Source organism: Staurois parvus, unplaced genomic scaffold (genome assembly GCF_062004578.1).
Source record: "Staurois parvus isolate SC_StPar_1 unplaced genomic scaffold, SC_StPar_1.0 ptg000011l, whole genome shotgun sequence".
Lineage (NCBI taxonomy): Eukaryota > Metazoa > Chordata > Amphibia > Anura > Ranidae > Staurois > Staurois parvus.
In genome coordinates this window covers 26,899,989-26,926,874 of record NW_028317807.1, presented here as the reverse complement: position 1 = coordinate 26,926,874, position 26,886 = coordinate 26,899,989, and the positions used below count along the sequence as shown (strand labels likewise).

The following is a 26,886-nucleotide window of genomic DNA, read 5'->3' as shown; positions in this document are numbered from 1 at the left end:
GGAGCTAATCGGGCTTGTGCAGACATTCCCTCCCTCTGCACAGCAGTTCAGTCCCCGAGCTTCTTATGCAGCTGAGAACACAGACCATGTGATCAAAAAAAAGGTATTTAGAATGTGTGTGAGATAGATAGATAGATATATACAGTTATGTTCAAAATAATAGCAGTGTGTTGAAAAACGTGAATAAAGCTCAAAATCCTTCTAATAGCTTTTATTTCCATACACACAAATGCATTGGGAACACTACACAATCTATTCCAAATCAAAATATGAAGAAAAATATATCAAATTTGTGTTGTTTCTCTACAAAAAATTGACGAAAAGTGAATATTAGACTGTTCAAAAAAATAGCAGTGTTTGTATTCTTCTTATCAAACTCAAACATTTACTATATAAACTGAAAAATGTTTGAAGATTTTGCTTTCCTTTGAATCACTTAATGAATATTTAGTTGTATAAGCACTGTTTCTGAGAACTGCTGTACATCTGTGTTGCATGGAGTCAACCAACTTCTGGCACCTGTGAACAGGTATTCCAGCCTAGGATGATTGGACTACATTCCACAGTTCTTCTCTATTTCTTGGTTTTGCCTCAGAAACTGCATTTTTGATGTCACCCCACAAGTTTTCTATTGGATTAAGATCCGGGGATTGGGCTGGCCACTCCATAACATCAATCTTGTTGGTCTGGAACCAAGATGTTGCATGTTTACTGGTGTGTTTGGGGTCGTTGTCTTGTTGGAACACCCATTCCAAGGGCATTTCCTCTTCAGCATAAGGCAGCATGACCTCTTCAAGTATTCTGATGTATTCAAACTGATCCATGATCCCTGGTATGCGATAAATAGGCCCAACACCATAGTATGAGAAACATCCCCATATCATGATGCTTGCACAACCATGCCTCACTGTCTTCACAGTGTACTGTGTCTTGAATTCAGTGTTTGGGGGTCGCCTGACAAACTGTCTCCGGCCACTAGACCCAAAAAGAACAATCTTACTTTCATCAGTCCACAAAATGTTGCACCATTTCTCTTTAGGCCAGTCAATGTGCTCTTTGGCAAATTGTAACCTCTTCAGCACATGTCTTTTTTTCAACAGTGGGACTTTGCAGGGGCTTCTTGCAGATAGCTTGGCTTCACATAGGTGTCTTCTAATTGTAACAGTACTCACAGGTAACTTTAGACCTTCTTTGATCTTCCTGGAGCTGATTGTTGGCCGAGTCCTTTCCTTATTCTTCTATCCATTCAAACGGTAGTTTTTCGCTTTCTTCCACGTCTTTCAGATTTTGGTTGCCATTTTAAAGCATTTGCCATCATTTTAGCTGAGCAGCCTATCATTTTCTGCACTTTTTTATATGTTTTCCCCTCTCCAATCAACTTTTTAATCAAGGTACGCTGTTCTTCTGAACAATGTCTGGAACAACCCATTTTCCTCAGAATTTCAGAGAGAAATGCACTGTAACCAGCATGTACAACATTTGCTGCCTTCCTTCCTTAAATAAGGGCAATAATTGCCACCTGTTTTTCAAAGAATGAATGACCTCACTAATAGAACTCCACACTACTATTATTTTGAACATGCCCCTTTCAATTAGTGATTCAATTACACAGAATCAGCAGCATGCATGTCATGACTGTTGGGTCTGTTGGATTTCTATTACTCTACTACACCTGCTAGTAAATTATTTGCCATGGTGAAATATCATTTCTACCAAAAACAGTGATTGATCAGGTTAGTGATGTCTGACTGCTATTATTTTGAACACAACTGTGTGTGTATGTATGTGTATATGTATGTATGTATATATATATATATATATATATGTGTGTGTGTGTGTATATGTATGTGTGTGTGTGTGTGTGTGTGTGTGTATATATGTATATATATATATATATATATATATATATATAGTGAAGGAAATAAGTATTTGATCCCCTGCTGATTTTGAATGTTTGCCCACTCACAAAGAAATGATCAGTCTAAAAATCGAATGGTAGGTGTATTGTAAAACTGAGAGACAGAATAGCAACAAAAAATTCAAAAGAAATGCATGTCTAACAGATGATGCACTGATTTGCATGTTCATGAGGGAAATAAGTATTTGATCCCCTTTACAAAACATGACTTAGTACTTGATGGCAAATTCCTTGTTGGCAATCAGAGGTCAGACGTTTCCTGTAGTTGGCCACCAGGTTTGCACACATCTCAGGAGGGATTTTGGCCTACTCCACTTGGCAGATCCTCTCCAACTCATTAAGGTTTGGTGGCTGATGTTTGGCAACTCGAACTTTCAGCTCCCTCTACAGATTTTCAATCGGATTAAGGTCTGGAGACTGGCTAGGCCACTCCAGGACTTTAATGTGCTTATTCTTGAGCCACTCCTTTGTTGCCTTGGCCGTGTGTTTTGGGTCATTGTCATGCTGGAACACCCATCCACGATCCATCTTCAATGCCCTGGCTGAGGTAAGAAGGTTCTCACGCAAGATTTGATGGTACATTGCCCCGTCCATCGTCCCTTTGATGCAGCGCAGTTGTCCTGTCCCCTTGGCAGAAAAACACCCCCAAAGCAGAATGTTTCCACTACCATCTTTGACAGTTGGGATGGTGTTCTTGGGGTCATAGGCAGCATGCCTCCTCCTCCAAACACGGCGAGTTGAGTTTATGCCTAAGAGCTCGATTTTGGTCTCATCTGACCACAACACTTTCAACCAGTCAAACAGATGTTCAGTGGCAAATTTCAGATGGGCCTGGACATGTGCTTTCTTGAGCAAACGGACCTTGCAGGCACTGCAGGATTTCAATCCTTGTCGGCATAGTGTGTTACCAATTGTTTTCTTGGTGACTGTGGTCCCAGCTGCCTGGAGATCATTGACAAGATCCTCACGTGTAGTTCTGGGATGGTTCCTCACTGTTTTCATGATCATTGACACTCCACGAGGTGAGATCTTGCATGGTGCACCAGACCTAGGGAGACTGATAATTGTTTTGTGTTTCTTCCATTTGCGAATGATTGCACCAACTGTTGTCACCTTCTCACCAAGCTGCTTGGCGATAGTTTTGTAGCCCAGTCCAGCCTTGTGTAGGTCTACAATCTTGTCCCTGACATCATTGGACAGCTCTTTGGTCTTTGCCATGGTGGAGAGTTTAGAATCTGATTGTTTGGTTGCTCCTGTGGACAGGTGTCTTTTATACAGGTAACAAAATGAGATTAGCAGCACTCCCTTTAATTGACTGCTTCTAATCTCAGCTTGTTACCTGTATGAAAGACACCTGGGAGCCAGAAATCCTGCTGAATGATAGGGGATAAAATACTTATTTCCCTCATGACCATGCAAATCAGTGCATAATTTGTTAGACATGCATTTCTTTTTGAATTTTTTGTTGCTGTTCTGTTTCTCAGTGTTACAATACACCTACCATTCGATTTTTAGACTGATCATTTTTTTTGTGAATGGGCAAACATTCAAAATCAGCAGGGGATCAAATACTTATTTCCTTCACTGTATATATACACTCACACACACAAATGTCAGATGTTTTGTCTTTCATTTCTATTTTTAACTGAATGTTTTATGTTTTGCAAGGTGAAGGTTTACACATACTTTAGGAGTCTACTTGCCTTTTTCAAATAGAGAGATGTTGTTTCATCACTGTTCTCTTGCTAACAATCAATATTCTCCAGTGCTTTGCCTAGAAGGAGAAAAACTTCCATTAGGTAAAGTGTCTGCTGCATCTCAGTGATTCTACAGCAAAGCATACATCTCTAAATTATCTGTTGTTCAATGTACTCAGCAAGCTGTAGAACGCCATCACAGGAGTCTGTTGCTGCAAGAGACGGTTGGGCAAAGCTAGATGAACAGTGGCCTAATAGCTGCCAAAGTTTTCAGGACATCTGAGTGATGCCAGAATGTGCACGGTAGAAAAATATTTAGTACAGTAGCTGATCAACCAATCTCCACTGCCATTTTAATACAGCGCTGTGGCTGACAGATTTCTGTATTGCCTTTTTTAAAATTGTGGTATGAAAAAAAATGGTTTATTAAAGGCTGTTTTAATTTACACACTCTTTGCTGTCCCGATTAAAGTAGATTACAAAGCAGTATAGTGAGTGGCCTAAACGCTAGCTTCTTGTAGGTCATTTGACACTGGTTTAACCTTGGCTATTTCTAATTGCAACCTGTTAGATCAACTTTTGTGGAAGAGACAAGCTGTAAAATTGAAGCTGCTGATCACTGTATGTTGACAGCAGAGAGTCCTGCTTTCACAATACAATGTCTTGGGGAAAGTGGAAGGGAGGGATTCCTCCATCCTCCTGCCACCACGTGTGTGTAGATGGAAGAAGCAATCTTTTTTTTTTTTTTTTACTTGTTCATCCTGCTGCCTGAATGAAAAAACATCATCTCTTGACGACTTAAGTTTTTGAGTTGGTATCCATTGAACGCAGGGCACTCTCTACATGGCTCATATCTTCTCTCAGCATTTGTTAAGGGAGGCAGAGGGATTGCAGAATGAGTGTTTGTTTGCTTCCTCGATCATCTGATCTATAACTCTCTATATTTAAAGTCCAACTCTAGGCTCAGCCCCCTTGCAATACGCTTTGCTTTTAGTCTGGGTGGGTTCTCTTTCCAGCAGTATGCACTCTTCTGAGAATGCAGAGAGAAGTACTGACGAACATGTCAGCGCCTCTCTCTGCATCAATACACTATGAATGAAAGATGCTGTGGTTACACTCCCTCTGGAGTTGGTCCCATGATGTCCTGCATTAAAGTGATTCTAAAGTTTGTAATTTAAAAACAAAAAACCAAACCCGTTATACTTACCTGCTTTGTGCAGTGGTTTTGCACAGAGCAGCCCTGATCCTCTTCTTTTTGGGTCCCTTGCTGGCGGTCCTGGCTCCAGCCCCCTGCCAAGTTCCTCCGATAACAAGCCTCTTGCTATGGGGACACTGGAGTAGGCTTGCTCCTGTGAATGGAGACACAGAACACGGCTTATCCCCACCCCCTGCTCTCACCTAATTTGCTCACTGGCTGTGATTGAAAGCAGCAGGAGCTGCAGTGTGAGCCAATAAGGAGTGAGTGACCTTTTTTTGAGCTGTGGCTGTCAGCTCTCATGCACATCGCTGGATCGTGATGGGGTTCAGGTTAGTATTAGAGAGGGGCTGAGGGGGGAGCTGCACCCAGAAAGCTTGTTACCGTAATGCATAGTATGCATGATGGTAAAAAAAACTTCATCCTTTAGAGCCGCATTACCTGTAAGTCCTCAGTGTTCCAGAGTGAATGAGGCTGGGCAATATCAATCTGAAAAACAGAGCAGTGTCTTGTGGCCAAGAGGAAGTACTGCATTTTTGTTTTAAGGTGAATTTTAATGGAATTTAAAAAATGGTTGTAATTTAAGTTGAAACTGTAATAACTCAATATATATACCGTATTTTTCACTCCATAAGATGCACTTTTTTCCCCCAATAAAAGGGGGGAAAATGTCAGTGCGTCTTATGGAACGGCTGGTCCGGTATTCCCCCCGCCACTACCATGTCAGAATACCAGGCCGGCCACTCTTCTCTTCTCTGCAGCAGGACCTTACCTGTTCCTCGGTCCAGCGCTGCGAAGGCTTCCCGCGTCGGCATCTTTAGTGTGGGCTCTCGGCTGTGACAACCGGGTACCCAGTGCGCATGCGCGAGAAGCGCTGCGCTTTGTGAATAGTACGGCGTCTTCTGGGACACATGACAGGTCCCAGAAGACGCCGGACCAATCACAAAGAGCAGCGCTTCTCGCGCATGCGCAGTGGGCACCCGGCTGTCAGCCCGGTGCCCACACTAAAGGGAAGGACAACTCCGCAAAAGTAGGAGCGGGTACTTGTCAAATTCAGGTATCCGCTCCCCCTCCCTCCCCAAAGGTCCGCATTCTCTTAGTCATCCCCTGCACTGTCTGCAGTCTCTGGTCATCTCCTGCACTGTCTGCAGTCTCTGGTCATCTCCTGCACTGTCTGCAGTCTCTGGTCATTTCCTGCACCGTGTCCGCAGTCTCTTGGTCATCTCCTGTACTGTCCACAGTCTCTGGTCATCTCCTGTACTGTCCGCAGTCTCTGGTCATCCCCTGTACTATGTCCGCAGCCTCTTGGTTATTCCGTATACTGTCCGCAGTCTCTTGGTCATCGCCTATACTGTCCGCAGTCTCTTGGTCATCGCCTATACTGTCCGCAGTCTCTGGTCATCTCCTGTACCGTGTCCGCAGTCTCTGGTCATCTCCTGTACCGTGTCCGCAGTCTCTGGTCATCTCCTGTACTGTGTTCGCAGTCTCTGGTCATCTCCTGTACCGTCTCCGCAGTCTCTGGTCATCTCCTGTACCGTGTCCGCAGTCTCTAGTCATCTCCTGTACCGTGTCCGCAGTCTCTGGTCATCTCCTGTACCGTGTCCGCAGTCTCTGGTCATCCCCTGTACCGTGTCCGCAGTCTCTGGTCAACTCCTGTACCGTGTCCGCAGTCTCTGGTCAACTCCTGTACCGTGTCCGCAGTCTCTGGTCATCTCCTGTACCGTGTCCGCAGTCTCTGGTCATCTCCTGTACCGTGTCCGCAGTCTCTGGTCATCTCCTGTACCGTGTCCGCAGTCTCTGGTCATCTCCTGTACCGTGTCTGCAGTCCATTGGTTCAGAATATTTTTTTCTTGTTTTCCGCCTCTAAAACCTAGGTGTGTCTTATGGTCAGGTGCGTCTTATGGAGCGCAAAATACGGTAATCACTGAAAATTTCTGTACTTTCTGTACCTTCAAATGTTAAATAGGATAAATCATTTGCAGCAGATAGAACATGTTAAGCAATTCCCATGAGTTCTCAGAGTTCCTTTGTGTTGTGATTGGACAAATTTTTTATTTATAATTATTATTACTGTCTTTCAGGCCCCATTAATGAAGAGAACTTCTTTGAATGGGAAGCTCTAATCATGTGAGTAATGCATAACATGCACTGTATTATTAACCAGAACAGTAACACTATTGTAAACTTCATTCCCCTGTGAATGCAGCAGAACTGAAGTAGATACATTGTTTGTCTTAAAATAATCCTTATACACTTTCATTTTCTCACACTGTGCCTGTAATTTGCAGGCCACATTCTGCTAGCAGACCATACCTACATACCTAAGGAGAGTATTATTAGTTGTTGGAGATGTCAGCAATGGAAGGATTGGCGGTTATATTCCTCTCTCACCTGCTTGTCTGAAGCTTGTAAAAATGATATTTATGTTTTTTACTCCCTCACTCCCATACTTAGGAATTTCCCTTTGCTGGAATCTGATGTTGATCTTTCACTACTGGTTTCACGCCAACGTCTTTATAATACTGCAGGGTGGAGAAATAAAAACATTTTTAATATCTTGAATAACAATAATTTTATTAGTGGCATCTATTGTATCCTCAACATTTAGCAAGCAATTGTTTGTAGTAACTGGTATTTTTACTAATTTGCCTGTAAGGAAAAAATATTTAAAGTATAACTAAAGTTAAAACATTTGCAGCAACAGAACATACAAAATAATAACATCAAAGAAAGAGAGCCACTGAGGCTACCAATGTATTGGTTATGAAATCTTGAACTGCTTGACCTTGTCATGGTAACTTCCCGAATAATTTGGACATTTGTGATTGGCCCTTCTCTGATCCTGTTTGCTAGGTTTTTAGAGTATTGATAATAGAAAACAGAAAAAAAAGAAATGGTAGCACTCTCATGGAATGTGCCAAAATGGGTCTCCTGCCCATGAGTGGAAAGAAAAAAAAGGATAGTTCCTCCACTGACCCATCTATTAGGAAGCTAAGACTAATCTTTCTAAAAGAAATAGGGCATCCATATCCAGTAAATAAAAAGTGCTGCGCTAGAAAAACTAACAAATCTGCCTCCTAAACAATGTGCAAAAAGATACTATATCTATATAAAGTGCATATACCAAAGCTAAATTCAACAGTGTACGTCAGTAAACGCCCGACAGAGCCTCAGTTGGAAAAGTATAAAGTGTATGAGTGTAAAGATGTCAAAAATGATGAACACCCGGCTGACCACCTAGTATGAGCCATGTAAAATAAAGTGTAACACTAAATATTATACTCGTGATATATAAACATCATACTCGCCAGCTTCCCATCCCTGATGAAGTCACGTGACGCAACGCGTTGGATGGAAGCATGGTGACGTCCTTTCCTGTGCGGTGACGATTGCCGCCATCTTTGTTTATCCATACTTTTTTGCCATGTGAGTGCATTTTAGCCAATTTTTTATTCTTTTAATAAAGTTTATTGAACTTTGATGAGCCCCTTTCCTTTATTGTGTTTTTGAGCACATCTACTGGGTTCTTGTGGAAGTGGATTTTCCATCAGCCATGACACTCAGAGGAATAAGGATTTGTATTTAAGCGCAGTTTGACCTGTATCATGTGGGTCAATTTGTGGAGGATAGCGTGCATGTCTGGTGGTGGTGGACACAGCAGCACACCAAGGGGAAGATTGATGAGCATTGCACACTGTGGATTTATTATCATGTGGGATTTAATATTAATGTGGACTGTCACTTTATTAGTTTATGAACTTTATCATCAGTTTGTGTCACGAGTATAATATTTAGTGTTTGTGATGTACACTTTATTTCACACAACTCATACTAGGCGTTTTTGAGATCTTTACACTCGTGAACGTCCAGTTTCTTTACACTTATTGACATATTGGGGTTTGCATGTGTTGTTTCTAAAATTTATATAATATTTTATATCTTTTATACTTTTCCAGTTGAGGCTCTGTCAGGCATTTACTGATGTACGCTGTTGAATTTAGCTTTGGTATATGCAATTTATATAGATATATGTAGTATCTTTTTGCACATTGTTTAGGACATGGGTGTCCAAACTTTTTTCAAAGAGGGCCAGATTTGATGAAATGAACATTCGTGAGGGCCGATCATTTTGTGGCAAAAAAAATAATTAATGGATAAAGGAGAGACTGATATTGGTCATGACATATTTGAAATCTGTACTTTTTTCCCCCTAAAAAAAAAAAAAAAAATTACCCTCACTGATTTCCTTCAATGCTTGAGAAGGGAGCGCACCTTTGCCTTTCATCGGCCTCACGCATGCTCTGAAACGCGTCGCAATGCATGCTGGACATCCCTATGTCATCACGCTGACGTCGACATTGCGCTCCAGGGTGGACTCCGGACGCCATCTTTGGATCTCACACATGCCGGCCGGCCGGCTCCCTGTGAACATCCCGAGTCTCCTCCAGCGCTTACTACAGCGTATACATAGAGGACACCGCCATGTCCTTCGCTTTCACCATACATGCCTAAGCCTTTGGTTTTCTTTCATCATGTGTTTTCTCATTATGTTCTTCAATAAATGTACCACATATTGCACTTAGAGGTGCTTTTCTCCTTTTTAGATATTGCCAAATTATCTTTGGGGCCGTATTAAACTGGAACACGGCCACAATTGGCCCGCGGGCCGGACTTTGGACATGCCTGGTTTAGGAGGTAGATTTGTTAGTTTTTAGCACAGCAATTTTTATTTACTATTTATTTGTTTTAAGTGGTAGAACACTTTCTGGTGCTTGCTGCTTTTACTATAGTGTGTATTTATTTATTTTGAGGCAGCGCTTAAGACTTCTTCCATTTTTTAGTCTTAGGGCTTCCATATCCACCACCCTTTATTTTTGTCCTAGGTGCCAGTATCATCGATTAGTGAAAGTAAGAGAAAATCCCACATTTTGAGTTGACACCAGAACAATAATAGAGGGGAAATCTTCCATTGGGGATACTAGTTCTGGTTACACCCTGGAATTCCCTCAATTGCTGTTTTGGCTGTGGGATAGGGAGCGAAGGGTTATCACCCCAATAAGACAGATGGCAAAAAAGAAAACTGACAGGCGTTATAACTTTTACTGTAGTGAAAAAAATTGCCTTTAGTTCTATTCTTTCACACTTGCTTTTCTGTCTAAGCGCGATCCATGTTCGGATCACTCTTCAGACAGCAATAGACAGGTGGCGAGGGGGCATTGTATCACCTCCTCCCCACCTGTTTTAACCCCCTAATTACCAGACAACTGGGAGGTTCACGGGGTCAGTTTGGACATTGTATGTTGTGGTAGCTCCCCAAATACTGGAATGCTACCTCTGTCCTCTGTCCTGTAGCATGTGTATCACAACCACTAGGAGCAGAAGCTTCTGGGTGGGACACCGCGGGTGGGGGTGGAGATGGTTGCCAGGCATTGGGGCGGCTTATACCAAAGGAGGTGGGTACTCATACCAAAGGATGCAGTACTCATTCATGTACACAACATTGCAACAACAGGGGTCCCTGAGACCATTCTTTTCTCTCTTGATCATCTACCCCACCCTCCTCTGTGCCACCCAGTGGCTGTAAATAAACATCAAGCTGCTTACCTTCTGCAGTGTGGCGCTGCAGCCCATTTTCTAACAGGCCACAGACCGGCCCAAAGCCCGGGGGTTGGGGCCCCCTGCTCTAGGGTTTCTGCTTTCAGAAAATGTATAATGTTTTGAGGGTTTTATGCAATCTTCAGGCCTAAAATGATTTTTTAAATATGTTTTCTGAAATTGTAAAAACTGGTCTGGCATTGAAAGGGTTAAACTAAAGTGTGCCGTTTCTAGAGTACTAGATACTGGTCCATGGGTAACTTTTGATTTTGAAATTTGTGTTTTACCTTCTAATACCAGTATAACTTTCAGATAACGGTTTTTAATGTGTGGTACCTAGTTGTTTCATTTAGCACAGCATATATGAATGTGGTCTTTTCACCATGTTTGGCAGCATCCTGTTTACTACTACTATGTCGTGCATTCATTTAGCCCCTCAAGAGCAGACAAGGATCATGGTAGATATTTGACAGTTTTTCATGTGAAGTCTCTGTCCACTTGAAAAGATTGCCCCAGCTCTTCCAAACAGCTGCCACCCGCTTATATGACGTGTATCATTTAAGACATGCCTTGCAGGCAGATAGTTCAATTATAGCCTCACACACCCTGACTATTAAGAGGAGCGCCGTGACCTTGCCATTAGAGCATGCTTTGATTTCCTGTGCTGTGTTGTTTTGTTTTTTTTACCCCTCCTCTGAAAAAAAAAATGGCAAGTATCAGTGTAAAGTCTTTGAAGTGTATATTTTTTAACAGAAACTCCAAGGTGCTTTATTAAGGAAAAAAATCCCATGCATTTTACACTTGTATAGGAAACTGGACTGTACCATCAATGAGTTTCTGACATGAAAGATAGACTTAATTCACCAAACAATAATTTCACACCTGGAGATTAGGATTCTTGAAACAAATTCCTAGGATTTTGATCAGGGAACATCTTTTGACTTGAAGTATAATAGTTTTCCATTAAATATTGTTTTCTATATATAGGAATACAGAAAAAAAATTGTATTAAAGTGTTACTAAACCCAGGATCCTGCATTCTCTATATGTGGTCTCCCACAGTACACAGAACATGGAAATGCAATTATTTTAGTAAATATAAACTGATAAATACCTTTTCTCATCAGCAATATATAGCAGTCTTGTAACTTCTAGCAGTGTCCAGCTGAGCATTGGTTAATCTTGTAGGAGTTGTTGTGCTCTGACTGTCCTATGAGGTTGCATAACCCCTGACCCTCTGTCTGGACAGTGTTGATTGGCCCTGTGCTGATCACATGCACCATCCCAAAGAAAAAAAAATCTCTAGCAATACACACTAAACTGAACATGTGCAGAGTGACTTCTAGAGCTCTGTACTAATAAACGGTTGGATTGTGGACAGTAGAAGGAGAAGAGGATTAGAGAAGACAGCCTTTTTTACACAATGAGGAGGATAAACCCATTAGGTTCCACAATGAGTATAACAAGTATGATGCTATACGCATGTACATACTGATTTTACTGTTGTGGGTTTAGTAACACTTTAAATTAAAAAAAATAAAAAATAAAATAAAATAAAATATATATATATATATATATATATATATATATATATATATATATATATATATATATACACTGCTTAAAAAAAATATTAAAGGAACAATTTGAAAACACATCAGATCTCAATGGGGAAAAATATCATGCTGGATATCTATACTAATATGGACTGTGTAATTAGTTACGTAAGGATGCCCCATCCTTTGATGGAAATGAAAATTATGAACCTTCAGAGGACTAAATTCAGAGACACCCCGGAAATCAAAGTGAAACAAATTATGCAGCAGGCTATTCCATTTTTCTAATATTTCAGTGCAGCAACTCAGAATGGTACTCAGTAGTTTGTATTGCCCCAACGTGCTTGTATGTCTGGGCATGCTTCTGATGAGATGACAGATGGCATTCTGGGGTATTTTACTCCCAGATTTGGACTAGGGCATCACTGAGCTCTTGGACAGTCTGAAGTTGCAACTTGGTGGCGTCGGATGGACCAAAACATGTTTTCCCAGAGGTGTTCTATTGGATTTAGGTCAAGTGAGGGCAATTCAATGGTATGAATTCTTACATTCTCCAGGAACTGCCTGCATACTCTTGCCACATGAGGCTGGGCATTGTCATGCACCGGGAGGAACCCAAGGCCCACTGCACCAGCGTAGGGTCTAACAATGGGTCCAAGGATTTCATCCTGATACCTACTGGCCGTCAGGATGCCATTGTCTAGCTTGTAGAGGTCTATGCGTCCCTCCATGGATTTGCCTCCCCAGACCATGCATACATAGTTACATAGTTAGTCTGGCTGAAAAAAAGACAAAAGTCCATCCAGTTCAACCATTAAAAAAAAAAAGTTATAATCCTATACCCACAGTTGATTCAGAGGAAGGCAAAAACCCAGCAAGGCATGATTCAGTTTGCTCCTGCAGGGGAAAAAAGTTCCTTCCTGATCCCCCGAGAAGCATTCGGATATTCCCTGGATCAGCTTTACCTATAAATGTTAGTATCCAGTTATATTCTGTGTATCCAAGAAAGAATCCAGGTCTTTTTTAAAGAAATCCACTGAGCATGGCCAGAACCAACTCTTGAGGGAGTCTATTCCATATTTTCACAGCTGTCACTGTGAAGAAACCTTTCCATGTTTGGAGATTACATTTTTATTTCCTCCAGACATAAAGAGTGCCGCCTTGTCCTCTGTGATGACCTCAGGGTGAATAATTCACTATATGAACCACTGATATATTTATACTTGATCATATCCCCCCTTAATCTCCTCCTCTCAAAGGAGAATAAATTCAGTTCCTCTAATCTTTCCTCATAGCTGAGCTCCTCCATGCCTCTTATCAGTTTGGTTGCCCTTCTCTGTACTTTCTCCAGTTCCCCAATGTTCTTTTTGTGAATTGGTGCCCAAAATTGAACTGCATATTCCAGATGAGGTTTTGCTAGTGATTGGTACAGGGGTAAATTGATATATCTCTCTGGAGTCTATACCTCTTTTAACCACCTCCCGTCCGGCCATTGCATATAAATGGCCGGACGGGAGCAGTGCAGGGTCGGGTGGCCATTTATAAATGGCCTCCCCGTCCCCATCTTGTGCGTGTTCCCTGGGATCGCACAGCACCGCGATCCGGTGCCCACTGTGTCCTCCGGACACAGTGGAACACCGATCGTCGTACGGGACCTCTCTGCAAGGTCCCGATCATGTGACCACTGATTGGCCAATCAGTGATCACATGCAGAGTAGTAAGCAAGATGTCACTTGTGACATCATTGCTTACTACGTGTGAAATCTGTGAATGATCACAGAGGTCACATGGTACAAGGCTATTCACAACAGCCTTGTACCATGTGACAAGCTGTGACCAATCACAGCTCACACAGTAGTTCTCAATGGTTGCAAGAATGAAGCCAGAGAGGAGGAGAAATTATTGTTTATACAGCCTTTATGTGTAAAAGCAATCAGTGTAAAAAAAAAAAAAAAAAAATCTTCATCACCCCCCCACAAGTAGTAGAGTGTCACCATGGTGACACTGTACTGCTAGGGTGACAGTATGTAAGAAAAAAAAACATAAATAATAATATAAAAAAATAAAATAAAAATGTAAAAAAAAGTTTAAATATTATTTTTGGTTATAAACTAATTTGGGTTATTTTTTTTTTTTACTAAAAAGATAACGGAATAAATTTTGGGCAAGATTTATGATGAAATATTATTTATTTGCAAAATTTTATAAGAAAAACCCTTTTTTTCCCAAAATTTTTGGACTTTTTTCATTTACATAGCAAAAAAATTAAAATCCCAGCGGTGGATAAATAAATACCACCAAAATAAAACTATCTGTCTCCAAAAAATGGTAAAAAATTCATATGGGTACAGTGTTGCATGACCGCGCAATTGTCATTCAAAGTGTGATAGCACTGAAAGCTGAAAATTGGCCTGGACAAGAAGGGGGTAAAAGTGTCCGGACTTGAAGTGGTTAATACCATCACTGATCCATCACCAATACAGTCATGCTGAATGATGTTACAGGCCACATAATGTCCTCCATGACTTCTCCAGACCCTTTCACATCTGTCACATGATCAGGGTGAACCTGCTCTCATCTGTGAAAAGCACAGGGCATCAATGGCGGACCTGCCAATTCTGCTGTTCACTGGCAAATGCCAATCGAGCTCTATGGTGCCGAGCAGTGAGCACAGGGCCCACTAGAGGATGTCTGGCCCTCAGGCCACCCTCATGAAGTCTGATTCTGATTGGTCAGAGAGATTCACACCAGTGGCCTGCTGGAGGTTATTTTGTAGGCCTCTGGCAGTGCTCTACCTATTCCTCCTTGCACAAAGGAGCAGATACCGGTCCTGCTGATGGGTTAAGGACCTCCTATGGCCCTGTCTAGTTCTCCTAGACTAACTGCCTGTCTCCTGGAATCTCCTCCATGCTCTTGAGACTGTGCTGGGAGACACAGCAAACCTTCTGGCAATGGTACATATTGATGTGCTAATTGGAGGAGTTGGCCTGCCTGTGCACTTCTGTAGGGTCCAGGTATCGCCTCATGCTACCAGTAGTGACACTGCAAATGCAAAACTAGTAAAAAACAGAAAAGATGAGTAGGGGAAAAAAATGTCAGTGGCCTCCACCTGTAAAACCTTTCATGTTTTGGGGGTTGTCTCATTGTTGCCCATCTAGTGCACCTGTTGTTAATTTCATTAACACCAAAGCAGCTGAAACTGATTAACAACCACCTCTGCTACTTAACTGACCAGATTAATATCCCAGGAGTTTAATTGACTTGATGCTATACGCTGATTAAAAAGTGTTCCTTTAGTTTTTTTGAGTAGTGTGTGTGTGTTTATATTGTTCAAACTTCCTAGAGTCATGATCCAACCACCATAAGAGCATGCATGCATGTACAGTTGCAAGAAAAAGTATGTGAGCCCCTTGGGATTACGTGGCGTTTTGCATGACTTGGGCATAAAATGTGCTCTGAACGTCATCTAAGTCACAACAATAGAAGAACACAGTCTGCTGAACATAATACTACACAAACATTAGATGTTGCCATGGTTTAATTGCACATAACATGTAAACATTCACAGTGCAGGGAGGAAAAAGTATGTGAGGCCCTAGCTTAATGACTTCTCCCAGAGCTAATTGGAACCAGGAGTGAGCCAACCTTGACTCCAATCAGTGTGATGATGTTGGATGTGTTGCTGACAGCTGTCCTGCCCTTAAAAAACACACACCTGTTTTGGGCTTACTGGTTTCAAGAAGCACTGTCTGATGTGAACCATGCCTCGCAGAAAAGAGCTCTCAGAAGACCTACGATCAAGAATTGTTGACTTGCATGAAGCTGGAAAGGGTTACAAAAGTATCTCCAAAAGCCTTGATGTTCATGTGTCCACGGTAAGACAGACTGTCTACAAATGGAGAAAGTTTAGCACTGTTGCTACTCTCCCTAGGCGTGGTCATCCTGTAAAAATGACTGCAAGAGCACAGCGCAGAATGCTGCATGAGGTAAAGAAGAATCCCAGAGTGTCAGCTAAAGACCTACAGAAATCTGTGGCACATACTAACATTTTTGTTGACACATCTACAATAAGGAAAACATTAAACAAGAATGGAGTACGTGGGAGGACACCATGGAGGAAGCCATTGCTGTCCAAAAAGAGTATTGCAGCACGTTTGAAGTTTGCAAAAGAGCACCCAGATGTTCCACAGCACTACTGGCAAAATAATCTGTGGACAGATGAAACCAAGATTGAGTTGTTTGGGAAGAACACACAACACTATGTGTGGAGAAAAAAAGGCACAGCACACCAACATCAAAACCTCATCCCCACTGAAAAACATGGCGGAGGGAGCATCATGGTTTGGGGCTGCTTTGCTGCCTCAGGGCCTGGACGGATTGTTGTCATTGATGGGAAAATGAATTCCAGAGTTTATCAAGACATTTTGCAGGAAAACGTACGACCATCTGTCTGCCAACTGAAGCTCTGCAGAGGATGGGTGATGCAACAGGACAATGACCCAAAGCATACAAGTAATTCAACAAAACAATGGCTGCAACAGCACAGAATACGCCTTCTGGAGTGGCCCAGTCAGAGTCCTGACCTCAACCCGATTGAAATGCTGTGGCATGACCTTAAGAGAGCGATTCACACCAGACATCCCAAGAATATTGCTACACTGAAACAGTTTTGTGAAGAGGAGTGGTCCAAAATTACTCCAGATCATTGTGCAGGTCTGATCTGCAACTACAGGAAACGTTTGGTTGAGGTCATTGCTGCCAAAGGAGGGTCAACCAGTTATTAAGTCCAAAGGTTTTTCCTCCCTGCACTGTGAATGTTTACATGTTATGTGCAATTAAACCATGGCAACATCTAATGTTTGTGTAGTATTATGTTCAACAGACTGTGTTCTTCTATTGTTGTGACTTAGATGACGTTCAGAGCACATTTTATGCCCAATTTATGCAAAACTTCACGTAATCCCAAGGGGTTCACATACTTTTTCTTGCAACTGTATATGTATGTGTATATATATATATATATATATATATATATATATATATATATTATATATTTTTTTTTAAATATAATCTTTGTTTATTGAAAAAATATTCAATACAAAAGAGTAGAGAATTACAAAAATTAGAAACAAATGTGTTGTATGAATTATTCCAGTCACTGTACTTCCACATTTCAACAATGGTAAAGAAAAACATTGGCATTGAAGGCAAAAGAGTCAGAGACTGGTACCAGAAAACCAGTAATTTGGAGTGCTTTTCCATCCTATATATTGGCCTTTCTATCAAATGGCCTGAATATGAGAATACCGTGAAAATGCTGAACTTGCTCTATCTGGTTGTCACTGGGGAACAGGAAAAAATATTTCCCTGTTAGATTATATTTATATGTGTTTTTCCTCTCTTCTGGTCAACTGAAAATTTAGGGTTCCTCAGAATACAAGATTTTTAATGTGTTTAGTTTGTTTTTTTGTTAAACTCTTTGGACACTTGTCGTGTCTTTTTTTTTTTAGTTTAACACCATTACATTCTTCAGAACAATGCAGCATATTTGAGTTTTTCTCAGGTTTCACCTAAAACCTGTATACCTTTTGGCAGTAGCATCTAAATAATGATGGAAGGCTTAGAATTATTGAAAAATGTTTTGTTCGTATGTATAAAGTTTACAGGTCAGTGGATAAATCTGATCCTGGGTTTAATTCAGCAGCAACAACTGCCTTTTCTAGCAATGAATGATCTTACAAATATATAATTGACTTGTCAAAATAACAGTTTGAGAAATATGTATGTATGTTCAAAGGTCAAGCAAAACTGTTGTCCCCTGCAGGCATTTGTGAGTCTATTGGAAACTTTGCAGTTACATCACGCCTTTTATGCTGTTAAGGTGTAAATATCTCCCCAGAGGGGTTTTGGGTCATATGAAGGCTAATTTGATGGTCAGCATAAGCGTGACAGGGATTCTTTTGGTTAGCACAGCATCTTCCAAGGATATCACAACTGAACCTGCCAGTCTGTTGAATAGCACAATATTAGGGAGAGGGCATGTTCAGGCAGCTGAGTGTTAAAGTAGAACTCCAAAGCTTAGTTTTGAATAGAGTGGAGAAGAAGTAAACATCTTGGGTTTTATGACTCTTTGTGTCTCCATTGGGAAGATTTCCCCTCGCTTACTGTCCTGGTTTTACCATGGGAAGTAAGGGAACAGGGGGTAGGCAGCAACAAAAACCCAATAAAGATATTAACCATTCTCCATTCTATCCAAAGCACAAAATAATTCCAAGACTTCCACCTAAAAGACCTATTCTCCCATACGGAAATATTTTTAGGCATAGCAGATTGTCACACTCATAATGGTGCCACTGCATTGTCTGATGCCATCAGTAATTTAGCTGGTAAGCAGCTGTATGTCTTGGGGGATGCAAATAGAACCAACTACCATATTAGCAAAATAAGATATAGTGTGGTACATGTAAATTGTCTGTTATATATATAACTCATGATACAGATTGATCTTTATGCTAACTGGCAGCAAGATGTTAGGTTATGTAGTTTATCTTCTGTTATCTATTTAGTATCCCTCACGAAACAGTTTTGTCATCCTTAAAAGAATCATTTACAGATATACTCTGCTAGTAACTTCAGGTCTATTCCCCTTGATGGCTCTGTTTTGGTGTCCTGCATACACCTTCAGTAATTACTTTCCCTAGAGCGTTTTATTAAAGGATCATATCACATAGGGTGACTATAAAAGTCCTAATTCTGCCCACACTGTGGCAGCCAGATGATGAATGAGATGTGGATCTAGCTATTTAAAATGGGCCCTCCACTCAGGTTTTTCACTTTTTTTCATCCCAATCCTTGCCTCCACAGGACACCAAAAATGCACCTTGTAAATAAACTTTTTTTCTGTGGTTTTTTTTTGTTTATTTTGTTTTTTTAAATATTTCTGGTTGTTCCAGACACCCCCCCACCCCATTGCCCCCTTTGCCACCATTCTGCCTAGACAAGAACGATGTACAGGATGCCCATGCAGTCTCCTGTGATGATAATCTCACATATTTCAAGAATTGCTTCCTCACAGCTGAGGAAGTGGCATTTGTGTTATCAGGGGGCTGGTTGTAAGCCCTAATGACGTAAATGGAGAAGATGGTGGCAGGGGACCTGGTGTTCAGCAGCAGAGTGGCAGATCAGAAACAGAACTCTGCTGGATTTGTTAGATGTTGCCGAGTGTGTTTTTTCTGCGATTTTAAAAAATGTACACGGAGGTTGAAGATCCTCTTTAGGTTACTATATATAGGGCAATTCATTTAATTCCAGAGCTGTACAATTTATTTTTAAATCTTTGTGTATAATTGCTTTTTAAAGATGGTCTATTCTTCCTGTCTTTGTAGGGGCCCAGAGGACACATGTTTTGAGTGTGGGGTATTCCAAGCAATCCTCAGCTTTCCTCTAGACTATCCCCTAAGTCCTCCAAAAATGAGGTTTACCTGTGAAATGTTTCATCCAAACAGTAAGTAATAAAATCAACACAAGCTTTTCTTTTTCTAATGGATTATATAAATCTCTTTTAGGGTACTTGCTGTTTATGAACAGACATTCTTGGGATTTTGAAATAATATCAAAGATTAGTTTGATACTTAAAGGATGAAGTCTATGCATCACCTTTTTTATTAGCACCATTAAAAAATGACTTGATATTGTTTCCTGCCAATGTTTCTTTGCAGGGATTAAGTTTTTTCCCTGGTACTTTACCAGGACTGCGGCAAAAGATATGCAGTCCATCTTCACACCTTCCTGCTTTATTGCAGGCATTATCCCCTAGATTCTTTTGACTTTGACTATTAAAGAGTGCTATTTACGTGCTTACTCTAAGGTTAATAACTTATAACAACCAATCAGCATTCATTTTTTCTGATGTGACTTCAGCTGTGTGAACTTGGAAGTTGCTTTGATTAACTGCACTTAAAGTGATACTAAAGGCTTTTTTTTATTTACATAAATAAAATGTTATACTTAAGTGCTCTGTGCAATGGTCCCTTACCTTTTTGATAGTTCCCTGCCAGCGCTGTTCACTGCACCTTTCTCCTGGTGCCTTCTCAGCAAGCCAGGTTCTATGGAAGGCACCTGTGCGCTTGTGCTTCCAGGTGGTGTGCATCCATAGACGCACACAGTGTGGGTAAGCCAAAGCCCTGCTCCCTCCTTACAGAAGATTGACTAACAGCAGCCGGTAGCATACGGCTCTCAGTGTCTCCTGTGAGACCAGGAAGTGAGACGAGTGGTGCTGCAGCCGGGACAGCACTGGAGTGGTGAGAGTACTCAGGTGGGTGTTTAGAAAGGGAAAGTGTTTAGGAATAGGCAGTGGGTTCTTTTACCTTAATGCAGAGAATGCTTTAAAAGATAATTATGGATTAAAAAACAAAATCATACCCACCCTTGTAGATGCAGCACCATTCTGATACTGCATCTGTCCCCCACCAACTCTTAACACCAAGAACCGAGCAATCACATAACTGCTGATCACTTAGTTCATGGTCTTCAGAGAGCAATGACGGTCAGTCACCACTTACTGGAGCGCTGAGCTGATCTGGCTCAGGCTGTCGGTGGCGTTCTGAGAGGCTGAGCCAGCTGCTGGTCAGTCATCTGTGCATATCCCGGCATTATTGTTGGGATCCCTGCAGAGCCCGGGAGTGGCTGTGTGATATCAGCTGACAGCGGACTTTAACCTGCTGTCGGCTTAAACTTAGTCACAGGAGAGCAAAACAAAGTGCACTCCTGTGATCCGCAGAAGTGTGAGCAAAAGAGCTTTGGCCATACTTCTCCTTTAAGGTAAAAAAAAAAAAAACAATTTAAGAATTAGCACTCATGCCATTCATTGAATGAGACTGTTTATGTCCTGTACCTAGCTGATTGTTTAGAGCTTTATAAAATACAAGTTGGAACATTAACATTCCTGCTAAATAGCTGCAGAAAGAACATTAGTAACAGGAAAAGCCAAATGTAGAGTTTGTTGTGTAGCATTATATTAGGTCTGAATGAACCCAAGAACCTTTGTTACATAAAAGAAAGCAGTAAGCAAGGCCCTTTGCATAGATGCCAAATAGACATGTCCTTGTAAATCATTGCAGTCAATGCTGCCATTATTTTGAAACATGCTTTAGCACAGTGTTTCTCAACTTTTTTCCAGTCAAGAGAACCTTTCAATTTTGCACAATCTCAGAGCACCCCATTGTAAAATGTAAAAAACTAAACTAATGGTTTTACATATTGCAGCAGCATCCAAACACAAAGGACACCCATCACTGGAGATGATTTATTCTTACAAAGTAAAAACACTTTTGCACACTGGTACGGACTAGTATTGCAGCATTTCTTTCTCTCCCCCACACAGCTAATGTGACCCCAGTACTGGTAGAGAGCATTGGGGGAGAAGTCAAACAAGGATGCTGTGCAGGTGGTCAGCATCCTCATTATCAACTAATGACATCAACGGTTGTTAGAAAGCTTGCATTTGGACCACATGGTGCTCAAGACTGTGATGTTGCACAATAAAAATCTGTGGCTTTGTATAACAAAAATGCAGGTTTGAACCACCCACTGGCTTATATACAATGTTTAGGCATTTTGCAAAGGCAATCCTGAAGAACCCAGAAGGCACTCCTGGATGCCTTGGGACCCTGGTTGAAAACAACTGCTTTAGCACATTCATAAAAAGTGTCTTATGATAAATGCAGAGACTCATGCATACATCGCACTGCAGTTCATTTATCTCCACAAATTAGCATTTCAGCAATCTTTACTGTCAGCATTTAACATAGAGATAACTGCAGACTGTATGGAAATCATAGAAGATGTCTAATGGCATTAGCTATATCGGTAGGCCAGATGCATCTGTAAAAATAAATAGATAATAATTACAAAGCTCACCCTAAAGCCAGGTTGTAAACACATTTTATTTTTTTAATTAGTTACATTTGGCTGACCACTTGAATTATAAAAGCTTTCAAAACATCCTTTTTAAAACACATGGATGCAAAAAATATACATAATAAAGGGCAATGATGTTGTTAGAGGTGGGAGGTTTGTAGAGAAGGTTTAGTATTGTATTCTCTGAAAAGCAACCAATATCTTTGTCAGAACAGGTAAATATGTAGACTTGTATGTGGTTTCTTTCTTGCAGTATACCCAGATGGAAGAGTGTGCATCTCTATTCTACATGCTCCAGGAGATGACCCAATGGGTTATGAGAGCAGTGCTGAGAGGTGGAGTCCAGTACAAAGTGTGGAGAAAATTCTGCTGTCTGTTGTCAGCATGCTAGCAGGTGGGCAATTTTCTCATTCACTGGTCTGATTATCAAAGTTAAGTGCGTTCCAGAAATAACCAGCGTTTGGAGGAGTTCCTGACCTTACAAATGAGAAAGCGTTAATCCGTATCCATTATAAGATTTTCTTCACATACCAAAATTTAACTTTTCCATTGATAAAAAAGCAATTAGTTTGTCACGCTGAACAGTAGCTGCACCTCTATGTAATTGTCTGTCCACACAGTAAAAATGTTATGCAAGATGCTGACAGAGTTTTTCTTGATTTTTTTTTGTCAGTCCCCGCACTGTTGTAGGTAAACACTTTGTTTTGACACCTCGACTTCACCTAGTTCACCTGCCAATGATGCCAGCTATGCTGTTGCAAAGCTGTTTGGACTCTTGTGGGATTGACAGGAGAGTTGGCTTTTAAAGTTGCATGCTGCTAGCTATCAGTGGCTAGTAAATCAGGCTTTAGTCCTTCTCTTTTTAATGCCTCAGGTACTGTCATAGTGCCACAGTGGGAGTTCAGCTTCCAAATTTCCCTAAAAAGTTACCCAATGGTGTGCATAAATTCTGACTCCTGTGACTTTAGGGGTCTTTCAAAAACATACTGCTTTAATTACTTGTTTCATCTAGCCCTAATATCAGATGGGTAATAGGATGGAGATTTTTTCAGAGGTTTCCTATGTGAATACTTAAAGCATGTGGTGTTGCACATGTCATCAGTTATGACACCAGCCATTTGATGGTTTGACAGTTTGGTTGAGAGCACAAGCAAATGTGAGTAACATTCCCATCACGTGTCGGGAATATAATTATTTTTTTAAAAAACTGTTAAATTGCTGCGTTGAATTCAGCTTTAAGGTAAAATCAAAAGGTTTTACAGCCTTTCCCTTTCTTTTTTTTCATCAGTTTCTGCAGCATTTTTAAAAATTTAGCCTGTAAAGAGAGAGAGTCCACATATGCCTGTTTCCTATTGGGATGGCCTCCTGGCCTTGAGAGAAACAACATTTCTATTTTGGTAGTTTCAGGTTTCACTTAGATGGCTGATCAAACCTCTAAAAAAAAAAAAAAAAAAAAAATGGTAGAAATGATTATCACTCTTCTGAGGAGAACTTGTTTTGAACTTCTAATGGATTCAGTCTAAGACACGACCTTTTTCCAAGAGAAGAGATGTTAAACTTCTTTTTTTTTTTTCATACGTCCTTTTATGTTTATAGGCTGGCTTCAGTAGCTAGAATAGAGGCCAGATCCCCTATGGGAATTCTGACTGCAACAATTCCACTAGTAATACAGGTTCCTTATAGATGAAAATATGAATGCGTGAAAGAAAGCTGGCATGCTTGACAGAACAATTGAAATCTCTTTCCCAAAGACTTTAAATGTCACTCTTGGCAGTAGAGGCTCTACAAGGAATGATATTCTGTCTGTTGTACATAGAGAGCAGAAGAGCTTATCCTCAAAGCACAAGGAGCTGTTAGTAGTCTGAATGATTTTCATTCTGATGATTACACTGTAGTTTTGATTATTTTTGATATAAGGCCAAAATTTACAGAACATGACAAATCCCATGTCTTTTTCAGTAGTTCAAGTAATAGGTACAGACTTGACCCTAGCTGACCCAATGTGAAAGTGTGTTCCCACAGCTCTTTGTATGTGTCATAATCCTTTGGCATTAGATATCATTATTGAATGATGCACAGCCCTGAAACATGGCAAGGTCTGATGTGCAGAATTTTAATCATTGACTTAATCTGAAAAATCTTTTTGGGTTGACCAGCTTTATCTTCTGTTGGAATAGACACATTTACACAGAACTGATTGTTTTCTCCCTGTGTTTCCCTACTTTTCATAGCAACCTTTTCTTTTGCCAATGCTTATAAAACTGCTACCAAACATGAATTTTTCAGCCTATAAACAAGTCACGGGTGCATAATCATTCAATAAAAACTCTGCTCCACTCTGTCCACAGAGACTGGTGGGTGCTGCCATCTTAACTCTCACTCAACATACACCCTGTTCCAAATTATTATGCAAATGATATTTTTCTAATTTACCTAAATAATTGATGTAAATAACAGTCAGCATAATTCTCATGTTGTCAACCATTAGGAGTACAATTCAAATTTTATTGAACAAACCTCCTACGATAACAATATTTTTTTGTAAACATAAAAAATGTACAATGTTCTGTTCCAAATTATTCCGCACAGTAAGTTTCAAAACACTTTATAGGTTGTAAAGAACTGAAAATTGTCATTTGTTGTGTTTGCAGCATATTTACTGAAATCAAAAGCTATTTCAATCAAACTTTTAACAGGTCACGTTACATTTTAACATAGGACCCCTTATTTGATAGCAGCTTCACAAGTCTTGCATCCATTGAACTTGTGAGTTTTTGGACAGTTTCTACTTGAATTTGTTTGCAAGATGTCAGAATAGCCTCCCAGAGCTGCTGTTTGGATGTAAACTGCCTCCCACCCTCATAGATCTTTTGCTTGAGGATGCTCCAAAGGTTCTCAATAGGACTGAGATCAGGGGAGGAAGGAGGACACACCATGGCTTTCTCTCCTTTTATCCCCATAGCAGCCATTGATGCAGAGGTATTCTTTCTAGCATGAGATGGTGCGTTGTCATGCATGAAGATGATTTTATTACGGAAAGAATAGTTCTTCCTTCTGTACCAGGGAAGAAAGTGGTCCGTCATAAACTCCACATACTTTGCAGAGGTCATCTTTACACCTTTGGGGAACCTAAAGGGGCTGACCAGCTCTGTTCCCATGATTCCGGCCCAAAACATGACTCCACCACCGCCTTGCTGACATCACAGCCTTGTTGGAACAGGGTGGCCGTCCACCAACCACCCACTACTCCATCCATCTGGACCATCCAGGGTTGCACGGCACTCATCAGTGAACAGGACTGTTTGAAAATTAGTCTTCATGTATTTTTCTGCCCAATGCAGCCGTTTCTGCTTGTGAGCATTGGTTAGTGGTGGCCGAATAGAAGGTTTATGCACAGTTGCAAGACTCTGGAGGACTCCACCTTGATGTCCGTGGGACTCCTGAGGCACCAGCAGCTTCAAATATCTGTTTGTTGCTATGTAATGGTATTTTAGCAGCTGCTCTCTTGATCCGATGCATGGATCTGGCAGAAATCTTCCTCAATGTGCCTTTACCTGCACGAACCCGTCTGTGCTCTGAATCAGCCACAAATCTCTCAATAGTGCGATGATTACGTTTTTCGTGAAATATCTAATGTTTTCATACCTCGTCCAAGGCATTGAACTATTTCACTCTTTTCGGCAGCAGAGAGATCCTTTTTCTTCCCCATATTGCTTGAAAATGGTGCACTGCTTAATAATGTGGAACACCCTCCTTTAGTAGTTTTTCCTTAAATTGGGCTCACCTGCCAATCTAATTATCACAGGTGTCCGAGATTGTTTTCAGTGATCAAAAGAGCCCTGAGACACAATGCCATCCATGAGTTAAACTGAAAAACAAAATATTTAATCTTTGTGACACTTAAATAGAATTTGCATAATAATTTGGAACAGGGTGTAGAACATGGAGCCCCGTTGTTGGTCACAGTCTGTATGCCAAAGACACCTGTCTTTCCTGTGACAGTCACTTGTCATTGTTCACAGCCAGGGAGCCTCAACATTTGCCTAACTGTAAAAGTGATCTTTAGTCTACTAATGCCTAGTACATACGATGAGAAAAGTGGACAATAAAACTGCATTCAGAGCAATCGTCCAATAATTATTGGACGATTGCTCTGAATGCAGTTTTATTGTCCACTTTTCAACAGGTAAAAAGTTTTGGGCATAAAATTAGCTAATCTTACATAATTTTGGGGTGCTGAAAACGAAAATGACCCTAAAAAATGTTGATTGGCTCTAGTTTCCATGATATATTCACCCATCTAATGACGTAAGCCATTCAAAATTATGATGCAACTTCAGCTGCATATTGCGCAATTGATACTGGTGACCAATAGAAAGTTGCATGTATACTGAGATGATGCAATATTAGCCTTTAATTGCATCACTTCACTGCATAAAAGCTGCAGTATCTGTAGCTGATTGTAGTTCGACAGCGTCTTTACATTTCGTTTTATGCCTTTATAGGCTACTCAGTAATGCCTCGAACTTGTGTGAATAAAGCAGATAATTTCTGCTATATCTGCGGTGAAATAACTTTTATCTCACAAAAAAGGAGGATAACAGGAATGATTAAGAAAGCCTACAACTTGTATTTTGGCTGCAAGATAGGAGACCAGGACAAGAGCTGGGCACCACATATATGCTGCAACTCTTGTGGGACGGCACTGGAGCAATGGTTGAATGGAAAAAAGGCATCTATGCCTTTCGCTGTGCCAATGATTTGGAGAGAGCCAACAGATCATGTTAGTAATTGTTACTTTTGTATGGTGCCTCCAATTGTAAAAGGGCTAAATAAGAAGAAAAAGTTATCTGTGCACTATCCAAATATTCCATCGGCAATACGTCCAGTTCCTCATGGAGAGGGGCTACCAATTCCTAAAGCACCAGAATCCTTCGTGGTTGAGTCAAGTGAGGAAGAACCTGAAGCGTGTAGTCACGTGCAGTTGTAAGAGATAGCCCTTTCCTC

The 26,886-nt window shown here is 40.8% G+C and overlaps 1 protein-coding gene across 1 annotated transcript in view; it reads left to right on the top strand.

Annotated features, from left to right (window-relative positions):
• UBE2G2 (ubiquitin conjugating enzyme E2 G2) overlaps positions 1-26,886 on the top strand; it is a 103,286-nt gene that overhangs the window by 67,570 nt on the left and 8,830 nt on the right. Inside the window, exons 3-5 of the mRNA XM_089671867.1 lie at positions 6,892-6,937; positions 19,347-19,465; positions 22,133-22,273. Of these exons, the coding sequence (XP_089527993.1) occupies positions 6,892-6,937; positions 19,347-19,465; positions 22,133-22,273 (306 nt within the window). The remainder of the gene's footprint in view (positions 1-6,891; positions 6,938-19,346; positions 19,466-22,132; positions 22,274-26,886) is intronic.